Source organism: Trachemys scripta, chromosome 1 (assembly GCF_013100865.1).
Source record: "Trachemys scripta elegans isolate TJP31775 chromosome 1, CAS_Tse_1.0, whole genome shotgun sequence".
NCBI lineage: Eukaryota > Metazoa > Chordata > Testudines > Emydidae > Trachemys > Trachemys scripta.
Window position 1 is genome coordinate 28,386,941 of NC_048298.1, and position 22,289 is coordinate 28,409,229.

Consider the following 22,289-nt stretch of genomic DNA (forward strand, 5'->3'; position numbering starts at 1 on the left):
GCATGCCAAACAACCCTGTGATTCTTGGCTTTTGACTGCTCAAGAGAGCAACCTTAACATTCTCCCTGTGTTGCTTTTTAATGGAATTTAATCTAATTAAATTTAAATATTTAATTATTTAGTGTCAAGATTTAGGTTAATCTTTGGAAGCAACACAGGGATAATCAGAAATACTAAGTATGTACTAATTTCTTGCCTGAGGTAATTAAGGGAAGTAACTGTATTAATGGGGTTACGTGACAGGAGCACTGCCTGCTGCTATTTATAGAATGCTTTGCTCCTCTGGGTGGGTGACTGTGTACTCTGCCCATATGGTAGGATAGTACAAAACCGTATATTAACTACAAGAACTATTAAGCCCAGAATAGATTTTCAGGCCCTGTCTTGATTTTCTTAACCAGACAACAAGAGAATATTAATATTGTTCTGTAATTGGTCTTTGGAAAGGATTGGTGAGGATAAAAGAATTCAGAAGACAAAGTTGAAAATTCAGCATCAACTATACAAAGCACTCAGAAATCTTAAAATAAATCAAAATTGAACAACCCCAAAACTGAGGATCAGAGCAAAAAAAAAAACTGGACAATTCACTTGTCAAAAAGAGAAATGACATCCATAGAACAAGCTGCCTGAAAAAAGGCCTTTACTGCTAAGACATCAGGGCCGGCTCTGGCTTTTTGGCCGCCCCAAGCAACAACAACAAAAAAACTGGGGCGGCCAGAACGGAAAAGCAAATAAATAAATAAATAGATAAATTTAAAGAAACCTGCGGCACGGCCGGAGCGCGGGTGCAGGGGGACTGGCTGGCGGGGGGAAGCGAGCGGGAGAGAGAGAGAAGGGGGCGGCCAGGGCTACAGCAGGGGCGCTGCCATGCGGCCCCTCCCGCTGTATCGCCTCCTGCCACCTGCCGCGAGGGCTCCGCTCCGGTCGGAGGGGAGGGAAGGAAGAGGACTGCCCTGCAGGGTGTTCTGGTTCTCCGCACCGCCGCCCCCTACAGAGCGTCCGGAGCAGAACAACAACAACAAAAAGCAGCCGTGCTGCCCTAAGATTTGGCAGAATGCCGCCTCGAACAATCTGCCGCCCCAAGCACCAGCTTGCTCAGCTGGTGCCTGGAGCCAGCCCTGTAAGTCATGCCACAAAAAACAGGCATTGTACAATTTGCATTTCAAATTAAGGTGCTTCTGAGGCACATAGAAAAGCCAAACTGACAAGGACTTTGCAGAAAGTTCATGCATGAGGTGTAATGTCTAACAAATACAAGTACAGAACACCCTAACCAGTGGAAAAAAGTGAGGAAAGAAGCAATTGCAGAACTTAAAATGAATAGTAACTGAATCCTACTCACCCTGGGAGAATAGGGAGATATAGTCACTTAATCTCTAGTTGAACTAAATTATTTATTTAATGGTAGAAAAATCCTATCTGAGTAACAGAAAAGCTGTGTGCAACAGTCCCCAACAGGCGCTCTCACAAGTGATTTCCCATTGTGAAATAGCATTCTCCAAAGCTAATTTCATAATAAAATAAAAGCTGCTTCCAAATGATTTTCACTTTTAAAGTTGTAGTATTTAAAAACTGAATGGTTGCCTTTTTCTGTTGCAAGTGTCCTAAGTGGTGAATGGCTTTTCAATTTCTAAAGATTTTTTTTTATATCCCTTCCCCTTTTCTCTCTAGATTTCCTCTCCCTCCCATCATTCCACCCCATTCTTTGTCCTTCTCTTCTCTCTCTTTTCATTTCTACCCTTCACTTTTATTCCCTCCTTTTGTGCTTTAAAGGCCCTCAATACATGTTGAGTGCTATAAAGAAAGTCAGCCCAGTTGTCAAATCTGTTTGGCTAATTCTTGTTCTGATGAGAACATAGTAGCATTGGTTAAAAAAATTTCCCCTGTTACAGCCACAGTCTTGGAATCCAGGTAATATAAGGGCCCCAGTTTTACCTGTCCATGAACCATATCATCCCCATCACAGACACCTGGCTGAAAGGGAGTCCCCAGTGGATGTAGCCAGTCCCTGTGGCTCTCTCCCTGCAGCCACTTGGGTCTGAGGAGTGGCAGGTGCATGCTGTGCTCCAGCTGATGTATGGTCCTTTGGAAACCATTGCCTGATGGCACAAGTTAGGGGCTAGCACAGAAAATCAGGGAGCTGTAACTGGTTGTTCTCATTTTGACCCCTCTTCTAGGCCACCCTGGATGGCTGTGTGGAAGAGGGGAGCCATCCTTTATAGGCAGAACCAGTGAGGCACCTCTTCTGCTCTCCCAGGGGCTCCCACAGCCTGGTAGTGATACAAGCATGTGGTTATTGGAGTAACTGCTGCAGCACAGGGACAACAGCGCCACCTGATCCTGGCGTAGATGCAAGCTGTCTAGGAGGTAGAACTCTGCATAGAAAAGCCATTCCGTTTCACAGAGGGTTTCAGTATTTCAGAATTTGGCACTTCCAGGCTCTTGCTCCTAGTCATCCCACCTGGCAAGCTGAAGGGAAGCCAGGAGCCTGCAAACCCTGACTAACTTGGAAACCTCAGCACTTGAGAGCTGGGTCTTCAAGGTTCCCAGTTCGCCATCAGACCACCAGGCACTCTGATGAGGAACTGGAAGCCTTGGGAACTCTGTTCTGTAGCAGCATACCTGGTGAGTTCTGTGGGAGCTGGGATCCTAAAAGCCCTTGGAGTCCCACTACATGGCAGTCTGGAAGCTTTGGAACTTGGGGCTTCCAGACTCTCTGCTCCATCTTAGCCTACCAGGCAGGCTGCCGAGGGGCCATGCTTTTGAAACCTGCCTGGTTGGAATGGTCCTGTTGCAGCTTTGTTGAAAATGGAATCATCTCCATGAAATGTTTTGATTTCAACACATTGGCTTTCTCTGATGAAAAAAATGTTCCATTGGAGAATTTCTGACCAGCTGTATTCTGGAGCATCAGTGGAAGGCTGTTGTGGAGATGGCCCCGCTTTATCGCCTCCCCAGTGCTTTAGGTTAAAAGAGAGGTACCCGTTCAGGGAACACATTTCAAACTGTAATCAAATACTAGTTTTCGTCTTAACACAGTTACCCTTGAGGGCTACAGAGTAGCGCCTTGAAGGCCTGTGGTTGAGCACCACTGTTCTGTGGGTGGGGTTGAATACGTGTCAAGGGTTGTAGTGTGTATTTGCAATTCCTTGGGAGTTGAATCCATGCACACAGCTCTGGCATACATTTGAGTATTCTTTGGGGTTACTGGTGAAATGCTGGAGGTCTATACTGATATCTACTAAAGCAATAAAGGTTATGATGTGCACAGTATTTTTTTGTATGTTATGTGTAAGCCACATCACTGTACCTACATACATAATATGTGAGTAATATACTATATGACATAAGATTGCAAGACCGTTTCCATTTTAAGATCTCTTTAAGAACCCCTTCTATCTTTGTTACAATAACTCCTTTTGGCCTGCAAACTTTTAGGTATATTCTGTGCTAAAGTGATTTTTATGGGGCATAAAATTTAAAGCAAACCATCTACACAAATTCAGGGTGTTAATGCTCTTAATTTTCCCTTTCTCTTCCTCATCCACTCCTTTCAGCCCAACTTTCCAATCCCTTTTTACTTTTTGTTAACTGATATAGCTTAGTCTGCTGTACTGTGAAAAAGTTTTAATATACTAGAGATGGTGTATACCAGGGGTCAGCAACCTTTCAGAATTGGTGTGCTGAGTCTTCATTTATTCACTCTAATTTAAGGTTTCGAGTGCCAGTAATACATTTTAATGTTTTTAGAAGTCTCTTTCTATAAGTCTATAATATATACACCTCTACCTCGATATAACGCTGTCCTTGGGAGCCAAAAAATCTTACCGCATTATAGGTGAAACCGCATTATATCGAACTTGCTTTGATCCGCCAGATTGCGCAGCCCCACCCCCCGGAGCAGTGCGTTACCGCGCTGTATCAGAATTCGTGTTATATCGGGTCGCATTATATCGGGGTAGAGGTGTAACTAAACTATTGTTGTATGTAAAGTAAATAAGGTTTTTAAAATGTTTAAGAAGCTTCATTTAAAATTAAATTAAAATGCAGAGCCCCGGACCGGTGGCCAGGACCCGAGCAGTGTGAGTGCCACTGAAAATCAGCTTGCGTGCTGCCTTTGGCACGCGTGCCATAGGTTGTCTACCCCGGTGTATACTTTCAAGAGATACTGGAATAAACTACTCGACTTTACTCAGTCTTGATGTTGGAAAAAGCTATAAATTATCTTCCTAGATGCAATCAGTGCAAAAATTCAGCTTCTCCAATAACACAGTGCATGGAGGAATGCAAAATGTTCTGAAACAGCTAGTCACCTGCAGTACCTAAAACTTAATTGTAAATTACATCTGAAAAGGCTTTAAGTCTTTTATCCACTAGATTTCTAGTTTTCCTCTGACACAGACTGATCTTCCCTCAAAGACTTAAGGTCAAACCCTGACACAATGTGAATTCATGTAACTCATGGAATTCATGTAACTCATTTATTCATGGAACTCCTGGTCCAAGAATAAATGGCTATTCAATGGTAGTCATTTGACTTTCCATTGGAACACAGCTCAAGGCTACAAGCAGATGAAATAGAAAGAAATCATTAAGGTGGTGCTTCGGGCAAGCCACGGAAAAGAACTCTGGTCTGTTTTTACAAATTTATTTAAGCTGTGCTAGATAACTGTAACCTCTGAAACAAGTAGCTCTTATTCTATTTGCTCTCCACTGCAGTTCAGTTGAGTATGCTCACCACAGCCTGAGTAACAACTAAACTGGGAATCACATGAGAAGAATCTGGAGCCAATAACTGAAGCTTGCTATAACTTTCTTGTTTTGTTCTTTCTGTTTGTTTTAAACGCTTTTAGTTTCACATACCACAGCTTGATGATCAGTGGGACCAGGACAGATTGGTAGTTTACCTAATATTCAGTACATGGAAAGACTCATTGCAAAGCACAGAAGTCCAAGAAGGCAGAACTATCTGTTCACCCAATTAGAAAATAGTGTGCCGTAACTCCCTTGTCGCTTTGACACTCCCTCATTCATGGAATAAGAGAGTCAGATGCTTTATCTGCAAATTGAGCATTCTTTCACTGCATAATGTAGTGATAGGGCGAATGTAAACTTTGTGCAGATTGTTCTTAGAGGACCAACAGAGAAATCACATACATGACTCTTTGTAATATTTTATGAACTATGGCAAACAGGACTGTGCCAGGATACACTTGAATCTTTGTGGCTATATCACCTTATTCTGTGATCACACCAACTCTTACAAGCTAAGCAGCCAGAAAAATTCAACGGGAGATCTCAAAGGAACACTTGGGTGCTGCAAGAAGTATCATTAATAATGTGGGAGATAGTGCTCTTTTTTCTGAGTTAGTACTGAACCAGGGCTCATGCTGTGGCTCTTAATATCTCTCCTTTGATTCTTTGTCCATGCACACCACAAAGATGTACAGATGACCTGCGACATAGAAAGTGGAAAGGAGGAGGATAAGGTATCAGTAGCAGAAAACTACTGGCTGTAGCATAAATACATTTTTGAAATCTCATGGCATGGCTAGAAGCAGAACACTAATTTCCAGAACAGTTCCAGCTAGTAGGGAGGATCTGAGTTTTCTCTGCATAGATACACATTTGCTGTGGTGTCTGAGCTCTCTGTTGGTCTACTACACCTATACGCTCAGATTTTCTGCATCTGTGATGGTTGATTCTGTGTTCAGAGTGGACAAATGTGATATCTTCTCTGCTTGAGCTTCTGCCACCCTGAATCCTTGAAGGGCTGGACGTGCTTGGGGAGCTTCTGGCTGCAACTTGCATTTTGGACCCACATCCATCATGGCTGATGATAGCTTGTGGGAAGGAAGCATTGGTTCACTGTGGGTGGAAATGATGGTCAGTTCCCCCCTGGAGAGAGCAAGGTTCCGTCACCTCTTATATAAGTTTTTATTACATATTTACTAAAGAAACCAGCCCCGTATTTTCACAGTCTTGCCTATTATTGTCCTGTTCCTACCCTATTATTTTAGGATGCTAGAATGCAAGGGGCAGATAAGGTAGAATATTGTGTGTTTTCTTTCGATTGAGAAGAAATGAAAAGTACCCACAGCAAAACCACTTTGGCAATACAAGTAAATCCTAATTATCAGACTGGCTCGGGGAACGCATCTGGATTTTATATAATCAAGATTCAGGTGAGAGTTTATCTGTTCTTGAAGTACATGGAGTTCCTTGACTCCTTTCAGTCTAGCTTTATGCCTGGGGTATGGCAGAGTCTGCAGTGATCTAATTGATGGTTGCTCTCATCACAACAGGTCATGATCAAGAGTCCATGCTGATTTCTTCAGCTCTACCAGTTGCCTTTGATACTGTGCATGAAGACATCTGATGAGCTGTCTGATCTAGTGGTCAAAGCAGGAGTCAGGCTGGGTCAGATATCAGGAGGTCAGAGTCTAAGATAGGCCAGAGGGCATACCAAGAATCAAGTGTCAGGAGGCAGGCAGGGTCAGGTTACCAGGCAATCAGAAGCAGGAGAACCACAAATCAATAACTAGAGTCAAGCCCGGGGAGCAAGAGTGGGAGCGGAAGCAGGAGCAGGAAGCACTAGGCTCACAGTCCAGAGCAAGGTGGGTCCCTGTTGCATGGACAACTTCCTGTTCTTGTGCTGGATTTATATAGACGCTGTGGACCAGTCAGGACCCCCAGCATTCTGCCAGTCAGGTACCAGGACTGGAGTCTTCTGTCGAGGTTCAGCTTTGCCTTAGCAATTGTTAGCAAGTTGCTGTGTGGCAGGTTGGAGCTTACTAGGCTCCAGATTTGAGACCCATGGTCCCTGACAATGATGGCCATTGGCATTTGCAGGGTAAGGTTATGTGGAGTTGTGGGCAGTGGACCCAGGGGGCTAGCCTAGGGCAATTCCTCATCTGCCCCAAGGCTTTCTTGTGTGCCCTACTACAAGGTTCTGTTCTTTTACCCTCCTGTGCATTGTTTTCGTGAGAACGCTAAAGGAGATAATGAGGTATTATATGGTGTGGTGCCATCAGTATGGGGGTGACATTGAGCTTTACATCTCTTTATTATCCTTCCAGGACAGGGCATTTTTTGTCTTTCCCAGTGTCTGACTGTTGCTTGGATCTGAGACATGAACAGGGAATATGACTGAAGTATTGTTAGTAGGTTATTGAAAATGTCTTGACTATAATCCATCTGGAAGAGATGGTAAATAGGATAACTGCTGCTTAATCAAGGGGATTTGGCCCTCTTCTGTTACCAAGGTTTGCAATCTGTGGGTCTTGTTTGTTTCTTGCCTGTTTCTGGTGCTTGGATGCCAGAAGTGACCAAGAACAATCTTGTACAGAAGCACTGAAATATTTCAAGATATATTAGACTTTAAAGCCAGGACTATTACAATTCTTTAATTGTTATTTTATTAGCATGGAACTGAAGTAGCCACATTATACATGTGACTTAGCCACACACAATTGATTTATACAGATTATCCTCCAAAAGTGACAAGGTATATTTTAGAGAGTTCAATATTTCCAATTTTACTGGGAATATTTTTTATGTCCCTCTCCCTGTAAAGTCCAGTGCCTTAGTTATTGTCAATCCAACTGTACAGAGCTGAGAGAGAGCCATAAGCTTTTCTATATCTGGACATGTCACAAGTTGTAAAGTCTGATCTCAGGCATTTTCAGAGCTAGAAGTGAATGCAGGATCCCTTCGGGAAGCTGGGAATTTCTCCTCCCAGTGGTATAAAGCACCCATTTCCAGCCGTGCAGGCTTCAAGATATTGAACTTTGGAGTCATTAAATTTTTAGTCATAAAAATACTGGTACAGGACTGAGAAGTTACAAAGGTGGATGAACAATATTATCCTCATTTTTTCAGATGGGGAAACTGAGGCACGAAACTGTTAAGTGACTTACCTCACGCAGCGAGGCAGTGGCAGAGTTAGGAGTAGAATCCATGTGTCCTGACTTCCTGTCTAGTGTCACATACGTTTGACCACATTTCCACCCAGAGCCAGACCTAATAAAAGGAAAGAAAAATTCTAGAGACGTATGGAGACCCTGAAGTTCTGTTTCCCCTAATTCTGACTCGTAAGTGGTTTATTCAGATGAACTGGTGGGGCCTGAATGGTGGTTCCTCGTCCATTTCATCTGTCTCTTCGGTCTTCAGCTGAAGTCTCTTGCAGGCCTCGGAATCTGTTTGACTGCTCTAAGGTAGCTTTTATTTGGTTCACTCACAGTTCTCCTCTGAGACCTCTTCTACCCCTTCTTTTTCTTACCACCCAAAGAGAGTATTTACACAGGTAACTTTACAAGTTTTATCATTATATGCCAGGTAGTCCTAATGACCTTATGCCCAGAGAGAAGATTGAATGGTTTGTACTATCATAGGACTGAGGTCCTCCATTAACTTATTCAGTTGTCCTTTTCTGTATTTTTTTTATGCACTGCAATTGATGGTTTATACACGGTTTTAAAAGAGAAATGTTTTAAATGAAATAATTACAATGCGCTTCTCTCCTCCTGCGTGTTTGAATTTTGTAATAACTTGTTTGTTAGAGTAGCAAGGCAGAGTGGCCTCCTCCGAGCTGGAGAGTGAGGGACCACTACACTCTCCATGGTGGATGGAGCCAAATCCGCCCACCTCCCTCGCTGGAAATACCAGGGCGGGACAGGAAGTATAAAAGGAGAGCCCTGGAGCTCAGTAGGTGCTGGGCCACGGGAGAGCGGGAGAGAGTAGATGTCTCTTCCAGGTAGCAGAGTCCTGTGCAGGATCCCAGACCAGCCCCTGGGTGGACCAAGGCCTTGCTGTCAGAGGGGACAGAAGACCCCCAACAAAGAACTGCACTTGCCCCTGCCTGACTGCAAGGCAACAAGACCAAACCCCCACTCAACAGAGCCTCAGTGACTAAGGGTATGTCTATACTACGGGATTAATCCGGATTTATATAATTTGAATTTTGGAAACAGATGGTATAAAGTCCAATGTATGCGGCCACACTAAGCACATTAATTCGGCGGTGTGCGTCCATGTACTGGGGCTAGCGTCGATTTCCGGAGCGTTGCACTGTGGGTAGCTATCCCATAGTTCCCGCAGTCTCCTCTGCCCATTGGAATTCTGGGTTGAGATCACAATGCCTGATGGGGCCAAAAACATTGTCGTAGGTGGTTCTGGGTACATCCTCCCCCCTCTCCAGGGAAGCAACGGCAGACAACTGTTTCGTGCCTTTTTCCTGGATGAACAGTGCAGATGCCATACCACGGCAAGCATGGAGCCCGCTCAGCTTAAGACAGCAGTCATGAACATTGTAAACACCTCGCGCATTATCGTGCAGTTTATGCTGAACCAGAATCTGCAAAACCAGGCGGCGAGGAGTAGGCTACGGCAGCGCGAGTAATGAGGACATGGACATGGAATTCTATCAAACCATGGGCACCAGTGCTTTGGAGATCATGCTGTTAATGGGGCAGGTTTTAGCCGTGGAATGCTGATCCTGGGCCCGGGAAACAAGCACAGACTGGTGGGACCACATAGTGTTGCAGGTGTGGGACAATTCCCAGTGGCTGCCAAACTTTCGCATGCGTAAGGGTACTTTCATGGAACTTTGTGACTTGCTTTCTCCTGCCCTGAAGCGCCAGAATACCAAGATGAGAGCAGCCGTCACAGTTGAGAAGCGAGTGGTGATAGCCCTGTGGAAGCTTACAACGCCAGACAGCTACGGTCAGTCGGGAATCAATTTGGAGTGGGCAAATCTACTGTGGGGGCTGCTGTGATGCAAGTAGCCAAAGCAATCACTGAGCTGCTGCTACAAAAGGTAGTGACTGTGGGGAATGTGCAGGTCATAGTGGATGGCTTTGCTGCAATGGGATTCCCTAACTGTGGTGGGGCGATAGATGGAACCCATATCCCTATCTTGGCACCGGAGCACCAGGGTAACCAGTATATAAACCGCAAGGGGTATTTTTCAGGGGTGCTGCAAGCACTTGTGGATCACAAGAGACGTTTCACCAACATCAACGTGGGCTGGCCAGGAAGGGTTCATGACACTCGCGTCTTCAGGAACACTACTCTGTTTAAACGGCTGCAGCAAGGGACTTACTTCCCAGACCAGAAAATAACCGTTGGGGATGTTAAAATGCCTATAGTTATCCTTGGGGACCCAGCCTACTCCTTAATGCCATGGCTCATGAAGCCATACACAGGCAGCCTGGACAGGAGTCAGGAGCTGTTCAACTACAGGCTGAGCAAGTGCAGAATGGTGATAGAATGTGCATTTGGCCATTTAAAAGGTCGCTGGTGCTCGTTACTGACTCAGTCAGACCTCAGCCAAACCAATATCCCCATTGTTATTGCTGCTTGCTATGTGCTCCACAATCTCTGTGAAAATAAGGGGGAGACCTTTATGGCAGGGTGGGAGGCTGAGGCAAATCGCCTGGCTGCTGATTATGGCAGGCCGATTAGAAGATCACACCAGGAAGCGCTGCGCATCAGAGAAGCTTTGAAAACCAGTTTCATGACTGACCAGGCTACGGTGTGAAAGTTCTGTTTATTGAAAACCCGCCCCCTTGATTGACTCATTCCCTGTAAGCAAACCACCCTCCCCCCTTAAATCACAGCTTACTTTTAAAGGAAATAAAGTCACTATCGTTTAAAAATCATGTATTCTTTATTAATTGATTATAAACATAGGGAGAGAACCGACAAGGTAACCCGGATGAGGTTTGGGAGGAGGATAAGAGGGAAGTAAAGGCCACTGAAAAAATTCAATATAATGACAGCCTTTTGGTTGGGCTGTCCACTAGGGTGGAGTGGGAGGGTGCACGGAGCCTCCCCCCCACGTTCTTAAATGTCTGGGTGAGGAGGCTATGGAACATGGTGAGGGGGGATGGAGGTTATACAGCGGCTGCAGCGGCACTCTGTTAGCCTGCTGCCATTCCTGAAACTCCACCAGACGCCGGAGCATGTCCGTTTGATCACGCAGCAGCCCCATTTTACAGAACAATGCTTATACTCTTTCACGGTGAAAAATACTATTCACATTACATAGCACATGTGATTTCAGTACGAGGTCGCATTTTCCATCTTAATATTGAGTGCCTGTGGCTTTGCTGTTAGAGATCACAGACGCAGGTCCAGGCAACAGAATTCGGCTTGCATGCGGCCATGGTAAGCCATTGTCTTTCGGCTTCTGTGCCCTCCTTTCCCACATACCAAGCAAAGCCCATTGACTGCTGCGGTTTTCCTGTTAACCTTCAGCAGCAGAAAACAAACTAACACCTCCCCTCCCCCGCCCATCCAATTCTCTGGGATGATCGCTTTATCCCTCCCCCCACCGCGTCGCTGGTATCAGGGAAGATCCCAGCTAACCAAAGGCGAAAAGCTCAGTGCCAATTCCTCCCCCCCTCCCCACGCTTGGCTAACTGCAGGGAAGGATTTCTTTTCAGCCACAGGCAAACAGCCCAGTAGGAACGGCCACCTCTGTCCCCTTAATTAAATTCCCGTATTTCAACCAGGTTACCATGAGCGATATCACTCTGAGGATTACACAGTGAGATAAAGAACAGATGTTGCTTGAATGCCAGCAAACACCGGGACCATACACTGCCAGGCTTTGTCATGCAATGATACCAGATTACTTGCTACTAGCATGGCGAGGTCAAGTGTCCTACCATGGAGGACGGAATAAGGCTGCACTGCCCAGAAACCTTCTGCAAAGGCTTTTGGAGTACCTCCAGGAGAGCTTCATGGAGATGTCCCTAGAGGATTTCCGCTCCATCCCCAGACACGTTGGCAGACTTTTCCAGTAGCTGTACTGGCCACGAATGCATCCCAAGTCCTCAGGGCAAATTAATCATTAAAAAACGCTTGCTTTTAAGCCATGTTTTATATTTTAAAAGGTAAACTCACCTGAGGTCCCTTCCATGGGGTCATGGTCTTGGGTACTAGCTTGGGAGGGTACTTCAGTCAGGCTGAGAAAAAGATCCTGGCTGCTGGGGAGAACGGAGTGCTGTGTGTTCTCCGCAAGCTCGTCCTCCTCCTTCTCCTCCTCCTCCTCTTCCCCGTCCGCGGAATCCTCAGGTGTGGCTGCTGAGATTACCTCCGCCTCAGAATCCACGGTCAGAGGTGGGGTAGTGGTGGCGGCCCCCCCTAGAATTGCATGCAGCTCAGCGTTGAAGCGGCATTTCTGTGGCTCTGACCCGGAGCGACCGTTTGCCTCCTTTGTTTTCTGATAGGCTTGTCTGAGCTCCTTGACTTTCACGCGGCACTGCTCTGAGTCCCTATTGTGGCCTCTCTCCATCATGCCGTTAGAGATTTTTTCAAAAGTTTTGGCATTTCGTCTTTTTGAACTAAGTTCTGCTAGCACTGAATCCTCTCCCCATATAGCAATCAGATCCAGTACCTCCCATACGGTCCATGCTGGTGCTCTTTTTTGATTATCGGCCTGCATGGTTATCTGTGCTGATGAGCTTTCTGTGGTCACCTATGCTCTCCTGTGCTGGGCAAACAGGAAATGAAATTCAAATGTTCGCGGGGCTTTTCCTGTCTACGTGGCCAGTGCATCTGAGATCAGATTGCTGTCCAGAGCGGTCACAATGGTGCACTGTGGGATAGCTCCCGGAGGCCAATACCATCGAATTGTGGCCACACTAACCGTAATTCGAAATGACAATATCGATTTTGGCGCTACACCGCTTGTCAGGGAAGAGTACAGAAATCGATTTTAAGAGCCCTTTATTACGAAATAAATGGCTTCGTTGTGTGGACGGGTGCAGGGTTAATTCGATTTAACGCTGCTAAATTCGAATTAAACTCATAGTGTAGACAAGGACTAAGTGGGGTAGGAAGTAGCCTGGGGGAGCCAGACCTTGAGTCAGCTGTGCTACCAGAAAGTGAGGAAGCCTGGTTCAGGGGCTTTCCCCATTAACCCAGTGGCAGGACTGCCCACCACTGATAGGGCCCTGGACTGGGACCTGGTGGAGTAGGGTGGGCCTGGGTCTCCCTGCCCTTCCCCCACAGCTGCCATCCCACTCCTGGGGTGGTTACAAACTCATCCTAGACCAAGAAGCCTGCACCTATAGACTGTTCCAGACAGAAGGCTCGGGCTAAAGATTGTTTGTGTTATGCCCCACCCAGAGGGTCAGAGCCCCCTTATAGACTGCCATTATAGACTGTTAATTGCTGTCTGTCCCAGCCAGTGGGCTCTGAGCTAAAGACTGTGCTCTGTCCCGCCCAGAGTACTGGAGCTTCCCTCTATAGACTATTGTTTACCATTTGCCTGTAGCGAGGCAGAGTGGTCTCCCTCTGCCCTCGAGAGCAAGGGACCGCTACCTGCATTCTCCACCAAGTGTATCGCCCTAACCCTGAAACAGGGGGACAAGCCCAGTGCAGCAGCAAATCGAATTCCCCCTTCTGCTGGACAATAAAACGGTGAACCTTCCCAACCAGAAAGAATGGAGGTCAAGAAACTCATCAGATGGCTTGCTGAGAGCCAACAGCAGCAGTATGTGGCACAGCTTCAGCTGGAGCACTTTTGAAGCCAGGATACTGGCCTAGATGATACAGTCTATAGCTGTGTCTCTATGGTATTAAGTTTGAGGGTTTTCACACACTTAAAAAGAAATCATATGGCATGTGTTATCACAATGTTAAAATCCAAAATATAGCCTTCCATTGTCATCACAGCATCATTTTCACTAGTAGGTCATGCAATTTTTTATACACCCGTTATATGCCATATGTGAAATCTCCATGCCCACACATACACCTCTACGATTTTTTAAAAACTCTTTATCCTGGTTTATTTGAAGTCTTCTGTTCCTGTCAAATAGTAGTTTACAAAATGTAATTAAGACTCTCTAATATAATATTGGAATTGTTTCCTTTTGCAATTGATAATTGCAGGGCTACATTTTTCTCATGAAATCTTGTAAGAGAAATATTCTTATGATGAAATTACCTTTCAAATTGACTTCTCCCTGAAAGTTTTTTCTATTTCTGTTGTACAAATTATTAGATTTGTGTGTCTTTATATATCAGGATGAGTGAAGGAAAGTTGATTTATCCCTCTACTACCTCTTTTTCTTTGAAAACTCATCTTTTCTGCAGTTTATATCATTCTGTAAAAAAATATTTGATTTAATAGGTTAATCCCAGGCAAACTATGTGTTATATAAAGGGAAAATGTCCTTACAAATATTAATTTTCTCAAAAACACAACGGTCTGGAAATTCTAGGGTAACATTTACATTTTAAAAAAATCCCAAACTTAATGAAGCAGAGATGTGCACAGTTAAGCTTACTGAAACAACCTTAACTCTGCCCCCAGCTCCTGTCAACCTAATACCCTGCATACTCATCTTATCTGAATGCAATTTAGAAACATTTTTATGGCAATTTTGAAGGACATTGAGAAGTAAAATTTTAACCCTGCAGCTATGGACCTCTTAAATACCCTAAATCTGACTGTTGGTTTAATTCGCCTATGAAACTGAGGGATTTTGGAGTACACAATTTGAGTGTAAAGTTAGTCTATCTGCGCTAGGAAGGTAGTACAGTTAGATCACTTGTCAGTTTTTCTGAGTCATTGTGATGATGAAAATGCACATCACGACTAGGATTGTTTTTTTGTGATACGGGGCAGAGCTAATCAGTCTCCTTAATTTTATATATTGACACTTTCTAATGTTGGATTTTTTTAAAGTTTAATTTTAATCGGGAATTTCCAGACTTTTTATTGTTGTATTTTAGGATAAATACAACATTGTCTTTTTTTCCCCTCCTTAAGTAATTGATAAATATTACAGCCTAACAGTTTAATGAATTTTTTTAATGGAAATTACCTTCATTTAAAAAAATGTTAATTGCTTAGTGACAGGAGTCTCCATAGAGCTTGAGAGAACAAATAAATTGCAGGTCACCCCCTCTGATTCTCCAATGCATCCCTACTCCTCATGCCATGAATTATGTACCACCATCACAAGAAGCCTCAACAAGATCTTAAACGGTGCTCTGCAGGTCAGCAGATTCAGGTTCTGAAAGATCAGAGAGGGAATACGTTCTAGGGTACATTCCTGCAGCATTTGTCATTCATGTGAGTAAGGACTGCAGACATGGCACTGTCGTGGCATAGATACATCCCATCATGGGGTGTCTGGTCGCATGGGACAAAATAGGGGTTATGGTTCAAGTGGCTAGACTAGGTACTGCTGTCCTAGTCTACAAAGCAAAGCAGCTCAACCTAGTGGCCAGAGTCCTCAAGGCTGCTCTTGCTCTCAGGGGCAGTGTGGCCCAGTGGCCAGAGTCCTTGAGCAGTGCCCACACACTGCAGTAGGTGTGGGGTATGGTAGCAGGGTCCCAGACCCATTCTTCTACACTGGGTCTTGACCCAGCACCCTGTGAAACCAGTAGTCCATGGTTCAGCTCTGTTTCCTATTTTAACAGTCATGTTTCCCGGGTCGCTTCCTACCCATGGTTTTTGCTCTGTCAGTTCTCATGGGGTGTTGACCTTCCAGCTCACTCTTGTCCTCTGGGGTTATCAGGGGTTCCACCATCGATCCCATTGGCTCGGCCGCCACAGTTTGTAGCTCCAGTAATTCTCTGGCAGGAGCTGGCAGCATGTGTCCACTCTCCTGCTCAGCCAACCCAAACTGAGCTGGGCCACTCCCTTTTATATTCTGTCTCTAGGTTGAGCATGCCCAGCAGGGGTGAGGGGGCGTGGCCTCTTCAGCCCACAGTGTGCAATTAACTCCAGCTGGGTCAGTGCAGGGTCACAGGCCCCTAAGAAGGTAAATGTAATAGTAACTTTTATATAGTTTTACAGTTTGCTCCTTTAAATCCATATAAAAAAAACTCTAAATGCTCCAAAATACTTTACCTGGAGTAATGTGGTGTTAGGATGTATGTTTTTTCAAATTCTTGCAACTGAAACATAGCAACAAAGCAGCAGTAGTAAATATTTATATTATAATATGGAGATACACCTATCTCATAGAACTGGAAGGTCAAGTCCCGCCCCCTGCCTTCACTAGCAGGACCAAGTACTGATTTTTGCCTCAGATCCCTAAGTGGCTCTCTCAAGGATTAAACTCACAACCCTGGGTTTAACAGGCCAATACTCAAACCACTGAGCTATCCTTCCCCCTTATGATGGGGTCCAAAGGCCCAGTTTGAGATTGGGGCCCCATTTTGCTGGGTGCTCTAAAACACAGAAAATAGACAATCCCATCCCTAAATGGCTTACAAAACATAACTGAATTTCTGTCCTGAAAGCATGTATCATAAGATAAAGTATGTTCCTTTTTGGTAGACTTGATTCAAACAGCACAGCTATCTTTTATTTATTTTATTCATGCTTTTTTTAAAGAAAAATTATTATTATTACTATTATTTACTGCTGGTATTTATTTTAGAATGTTTATTTAGTTGTTCAGCTTATTTTTCCTTTTCACTGTTGCTTTTAATACCATACATGATATATTCATCTAATTATATGCAAGTAAACTTTAAAGATCAAATCATGAATATGAAAGGGACCACAACACTTGGAGCAGTCAGATTTTGTATTTAGATGCTATATTATTAATTCAAAAGCTGCAGTATATACATTACCAAGTTCCCAAAGGCAGAATAAAATTTGGGTTTTCAATTTCCAGAAGCCACATCAGAATAAAAAATATATTAATTTAAAAATAATAAATTTTTAGAAATGAAAAAAATGTCAGCATGCTTCTTTGATTCTATGTCTATGCCACTGCTCTTCTCTTTCTGCTGAGAGAGATAGTGGAGGGGGGTGGGGGAAGAACAGGCTACTCTATCTCTTTGTTACTTACTCCGATAATAGGGAATATGTATCTGTTTACCTCACAATTTTTAATGTGTTGTAGCCTCACAACACCCCAGGGAGATAGGGAAGTGCTGTCATCTCCATTTTACAGATGGGAACTGAGGTAGAGAGAGACTAAGTGACTTGCTCAAGTCCACCACAAAAAGTCTTTGGCAGAGCAAGGAATTGAAGCTGATCCTCTAAGGCAGAGATTCTCAACCTTTTTCTTTTTGAGGCCCCCCCAACATGCTATAAAAACTCCATGGCCCACCTGTGCCACAATAACTGGTTTTCTGAATATAAAAGCCAGGGCTGGCGTTAGGGGGTAGAAAGCAGGGCAATTGCCTGGGGTCCCATGCCACAGGGTCCCCCACAAAGCTATATTGCTCAGTCTTCAGCTTCAGCCCCAGGTGATGGGGCTCATAGCTCTGGACTTCAGCCCCATGCGGTGGGGCTATGGCTTACTGCCCTGGGCTGCAGCGAGTCTAATGCTGGCCTCGTTTGCTGCCCCCCCACCCCGAAATCTGCTCACGTCCTCCCAGGGGGCCCTGGGGCCCTGGTTGAGTACCACTGTTCTAAGGCCCAAACTACCACCCTTATCACTGGACCATCGTTCTTCTTCCCTGCCTTTTATGTTGTAGAAGAGAGGCTATGAAACAAATAGCTTTACAGCTACTATTTTCTTTCTGCAAGATTATTTTCTCATACAGTGGTTTAAGAGGATTCAACATATATGGGCATTGTAACTATAATTGTCACTGTGTGTTAGCCATTCATTTTAACCATTTGGTATGTAAGATTAATGTACAAATATGTCAGTTATTTATTCATGTAGATTTTAATTAAATTTAGCTTCTGGTTAAATTCCTCTTAAAATCATTTGATTCATTTACTCACCTTTGTATAAAGATTAGGAGAGATTTGCTTTTTCTATGTCTGGGGTCTTCACCATTCTCACACACTTAGGCCTTGGCTACACTTACCAGCTAGTTCGACGGCTGGAAATCGAAGTTCTGGGTTCGACTTATCGCGTCTAGTCTGGACGCGATAAGTCGAACCCGGAAGTGCTTGCCGTCGACTGCGGTACTCCAGCTCGGCGAGAGGAGTACCGCGGAGTCGACGGGGGAGCCTGCCTGCCGCGTGTGGACCAAGGTAAGTTCGAACTAAGGTACTTCGACTTCAGCTACGTTATTCACGTAGCTGAAGTTGCGTACCTTAGTTCGAATTGGGGCGGGTAGTGTAGACCAAGCCTTACAAGTACTTTCTCTGTTTCTCGACCAAAAATGTTCCACGTGTATTTTCCTAGAACCCCAGTATTTGATCAGCTGCAATTTAGTATGCATTATTTTACTATTCACAATAGCACTGATAGGGGACGCAGAACCGCCCGTTCACTAGAATGTGGCACAGAAGAAGAAAAGACTAACACAACTTCATGCTTTTAAATAGGCATATTCAGTACAAACTCTTTGTAAGTGTTTCACTTCACATGTATAGGTGAAGAAAATATTGTTTAGCGTGTCTGTTTGTTTCTCTTTTTCAGTTATTGTAATGGATGCATGCTAGATCCAGATTGTGGTCTCTGCTACAAATTGAACAAGTCAAGTGTTGTTGAGTCCTCATGTGTTCCGGTTAAGAAAGAATCTACAATGGCAGCAGCATGGGGCAGGTATGTCACTTTGAGAGTTTATGGTCCTTAATTCATAACTTGCCTCAATCAGAATTTAATTTCAAGCTGCTGTGAGCATTTATGCTTTAATTGAAAATGGTATTCTTAAACATCTTTCCAGAAAATTGATCTTTTGACTGGTATTTTTGACATTATTATTTCATTATAATGTACAATATGCATTTCCAGTATGAAAAAGGTCCCATGTAGACTTCATTTTTCAAGGAAAATAAAAGCTGTCTAGGAGTGAAGTACTTATGATGGTTGCCTTAAAGGTCACATCAGATTTTTCGGAACACTAATTGCAAAGAACGATGAAAAATTAGTACTCGTGCTATGACTGAATGATAGCTTTGAAATACATTAATTATGCAGCCTTCTGTGCTGCTCAGATGAAGTGACTAAAAAGGCAAGATATAGTGGGTATGTTTGTGTATTGACACAGCTGTACACACATATGTTTGTGTTGCAGCACTTAAAGAGAGTGGCAAACCACGAGGACCAACTCTAAGGACACTTTACATTTCCCTGTTGTTTTGGATTTTTTCTTCTGAGACAATTTCCCCTTCTCCCATGCCCTCCAGTTGCATTAGAAGCTGTGAAGTTTCATTTTCTTTTAAAATAGTTTCTTTAAACCTTACTGTAATAGGTCCTAGCCGGGGCTCGACCCTTCCGGGCAGGAGGGGAGCCACACCGACTCACTACTGTTGGAACAAGCCGTCAGTTAGTCCCGAAGCTCCGGCTCTTTGATGCAGGGCCGGAGCAACCACAGTTAAAGCTCAGGCCCTTGACTGCAGGGGTGGAGCAAACACAGTAAAGCTCAGGCCCTTGACTGCAGGGGCGGAGCGAGCAAACAGTTCAGGAGCCCAGGCCCTGGATCAGGGCGGGGCAAACACAGTTAAGCTCAGGCCCTTGTTTGCAGGGGCTGAGCGACTAAACAATTCAGGAGCCCAGGCCCTGGATCAGGGCGGGGCAAACACAGTTAAGCTCAGGCCCTTGTTTGCAGGGGCTGAGCGACTAAACAGTTCAGGAGCCCAGGCCCTGGATCAGGGCGGGGCAACCACAGCTAAGCTCAGGCCCTTGTTTGCAGGGGGCTGAGCGCGCAAGCAGTTCAGGTATGGCACGCCTAGGCTTTCTGTAGCCGAGCGTTGGGTGAGGGGGAAGCCTGCCACCTGTGAGCGGGGGTGGCAGGAGGGAACGCAGGCCCACCCACTCCACTGCGTTCCAGCCCAGGGCCCAAGCAGCGGTTACTGCCGCTGCTGGTCAGTGGGGTATCCAGACCGCAACACACTGACATAGGCTCACACTCGGTTGCAGCCGGACCGGGGTCGGCTACCCCCGGGCTACTTCCACGATCCCCCTCAAAGCCTACCTCGTTCGTCGCGCCAGGCTCGGGCCAGTCCATCTGCATGGGCTCCTCTCTGCCCGGGCTCGGTGGCAGGTCCGGTAGCTCTGCCGGGAAGTCAGGCCAACGGTCCTCAGGCGGCTCCTCTGGGTAGCAGCAGGGGCGGAGGGGTTCGGGTACAGTCTCACCCTCAGGGTTGGTGGGGTGGGGTTCCCAGGGATTCTCCCAGTGACGGGAGCGGACGGGCTCCGGTGGCTCCTCCTCATAGCGTGCCCGGGGTAGCTCGGGCCAGCTAGGGTCCGGGCCTCGGTCTTCGGCGGTCTCCTGGCCGGGAGCTCCCAGCCACACGTCTGCTCCCTGCAGTGGCTGGCCACCGACTGAGCTCTGGCAGCCGGCCTTTATACTTCCTGTCCCGCCCCTTGACTTCCGGGGGGCGGGGACAGGTGATGGTGGTCCCACCCACTCTGGTGCCCGCACGTGGGCTCCCTCTTCTGGGCAGGAGGGGAGCCACACCGACTCACTACACTTACCTTTGTTCAAACATTTTAAAATTAAGGCAAAGCTGATAGGCTTAGTCACTCAGCTGAACAAGTCTAAAATGTCAGCTGCATGGTGTGTGCAAGAATTTGTGGGTTCCCACATTTTTAAAGTGGCAACACTGTATACTTTGTGCTTGCGTGTGAATATATATGTATACACACAGAGAGGTTCCCACTAAAACATCAGCAGTTACCATGCCCTTGTGCATGAGGTAGCAAAGCATTTCCCTACCCTTAGAAAGATTCTGTATAGTTTTAACTTTTATAAGGCAATCACTTTATGACCAAGAACCTGTGATAGTGTAGTGTAAAGTTTTTATCAACATGTGTTTGGGATGGTGTGAAGCCACAAGGGAATTATATAGGTCATCCATGACTGCTGATAAAACCTTTCTACCTCATCTCACTACCATGTATTTTGCTTATGCCACATGTTCCATAAAAAAGTGTTTTAGAAAAGTTTTAAAAGTTTTTATTGGAGCTATTTTTTGTCTTTCTCCAACTTCAAAATCAGGTGCCTTAGCTATGATGAGTCACAACTGCCCAGGGCTCAGAGGAAATGAAAATATCAAACTAACTCAGTAAATAATAAGTGTAAAGTGTCTCTAAAAAGGACCTCATCTTTCTTCTCTATACATTAAAATGTTATGTCCAATCTCTTGGGCCGTTCCAGGCATAGAGGTGAGTGATATAATTCCATTAGATTGAGGGATATTATATTTATTCACTTATGAAAAAGCAACACTGCTGCTTTGCTGCATCACCATATTGTGGCTTGATTTTAAAAGTGGTTGGATAATTTTGTGACCAATAAAATATGTATTTAAAAAGCAAATCTAAAATAAAGGCTATAAAATCTCATGTGTAAAGGACCAGGGTGTAGGCAGTCTCGGCTGGTGTTCACCAGTCAAGGACGGCCACAAGGCGGTAGCTAGCGAGCAGGGACTGGAATAATGACTAGAACTGGGACTGATAAACAAAAGTCAGAGTCAGCCTGGGGTTGGAAACCAGAGATCAGAAAGTGAGGTGTAGTCTGGATTCACAGCAGTCCAGAAGCCTGTGTGGTTGTTCAAGACAACTTTCTGAAGCAACCTCTAGGGTTAAATAATGCTCATAGACCAAACACAGGGCCACGGGGTGTTGTCAGTATGGATCATTAGGTGGTACGTCCTGTGGTGCCTAATCTCCAGAGTGTTCCTTGGATTAAACTTTGTATAGCCTCCCAGTGGTGATGTGGGAATGTCAACTATCCCAGGCTCAACAGACCTGGGTTCTAGTCCTACAGAGCCTTACATCATGCTCTTGAGCATATAGTGAATATTTCCCCTGTTGCTTGCACAATCTTGATTTTCAGAGGAGCTCCCATATGCCTTTATTTGTCATAATAGATCTTTCTTCATATTCAGGGTCAAAATGGTAGAGTACATGAAACAAAGGTTAAGTACCATCTCTGTAGCTAGAGAAGATGTAATAGTATACAGTAAGACTTAAATGGAGACATAAACTTGTTACAGATAATTGCTAGATAAATCAAACTTATTTATTAAGCAGTTTTCTTGTTTAACTTGCAATGAAATGGGCATCTGTAATGTTTTATATTCCTGATTTATGCTTCCATAGTACTCTTCTTTACAAAGTCTGTTGACACAAATAAGATATGAAGGTAAAAAATACTTCTGTTCCATCAGAGAAGTTATTGTAAAGGCAATGATCTAAACATTTCACCAGAGAACTAGACTCATGTAGGTTTATAGTTACTCTGAAAATCCTGCCTAAGAGGAAGAAAACCTACTACAATACTCACTGTAAGGATGTGGGAACTAGAATCCAGATCTGCAGAGCTAGGACAGGTGATACCCATAGTGCCACCTGCAGGCCATGCACAGCAACAGCCAGGGAGCACTGTGG

General features: G+C 44.9%; 1 protein-coding gene across 1 annotated transcript in view; it reads left to right on the forward strand.

Moving 5' to 3' along the window:
* SLC2A13 (solute carrier family 2 member 13) overlaps positions 1–22,289 on the forward strand; it is a 329,713-nt gene that overhangs the window by 243,843 nt on the left and 63,581 nt on the right. The window contains exon 7 of the mRNA XM_034766891.1: positions 18,372–18,497. Within this exon, the coding sequence (XP_034622782.1) occupies positions 18,372–18,497 (126 nt within the window). The remainder of the gene's footprint in view (positions 1–18,371; positions 18,498–22,289) is intronic.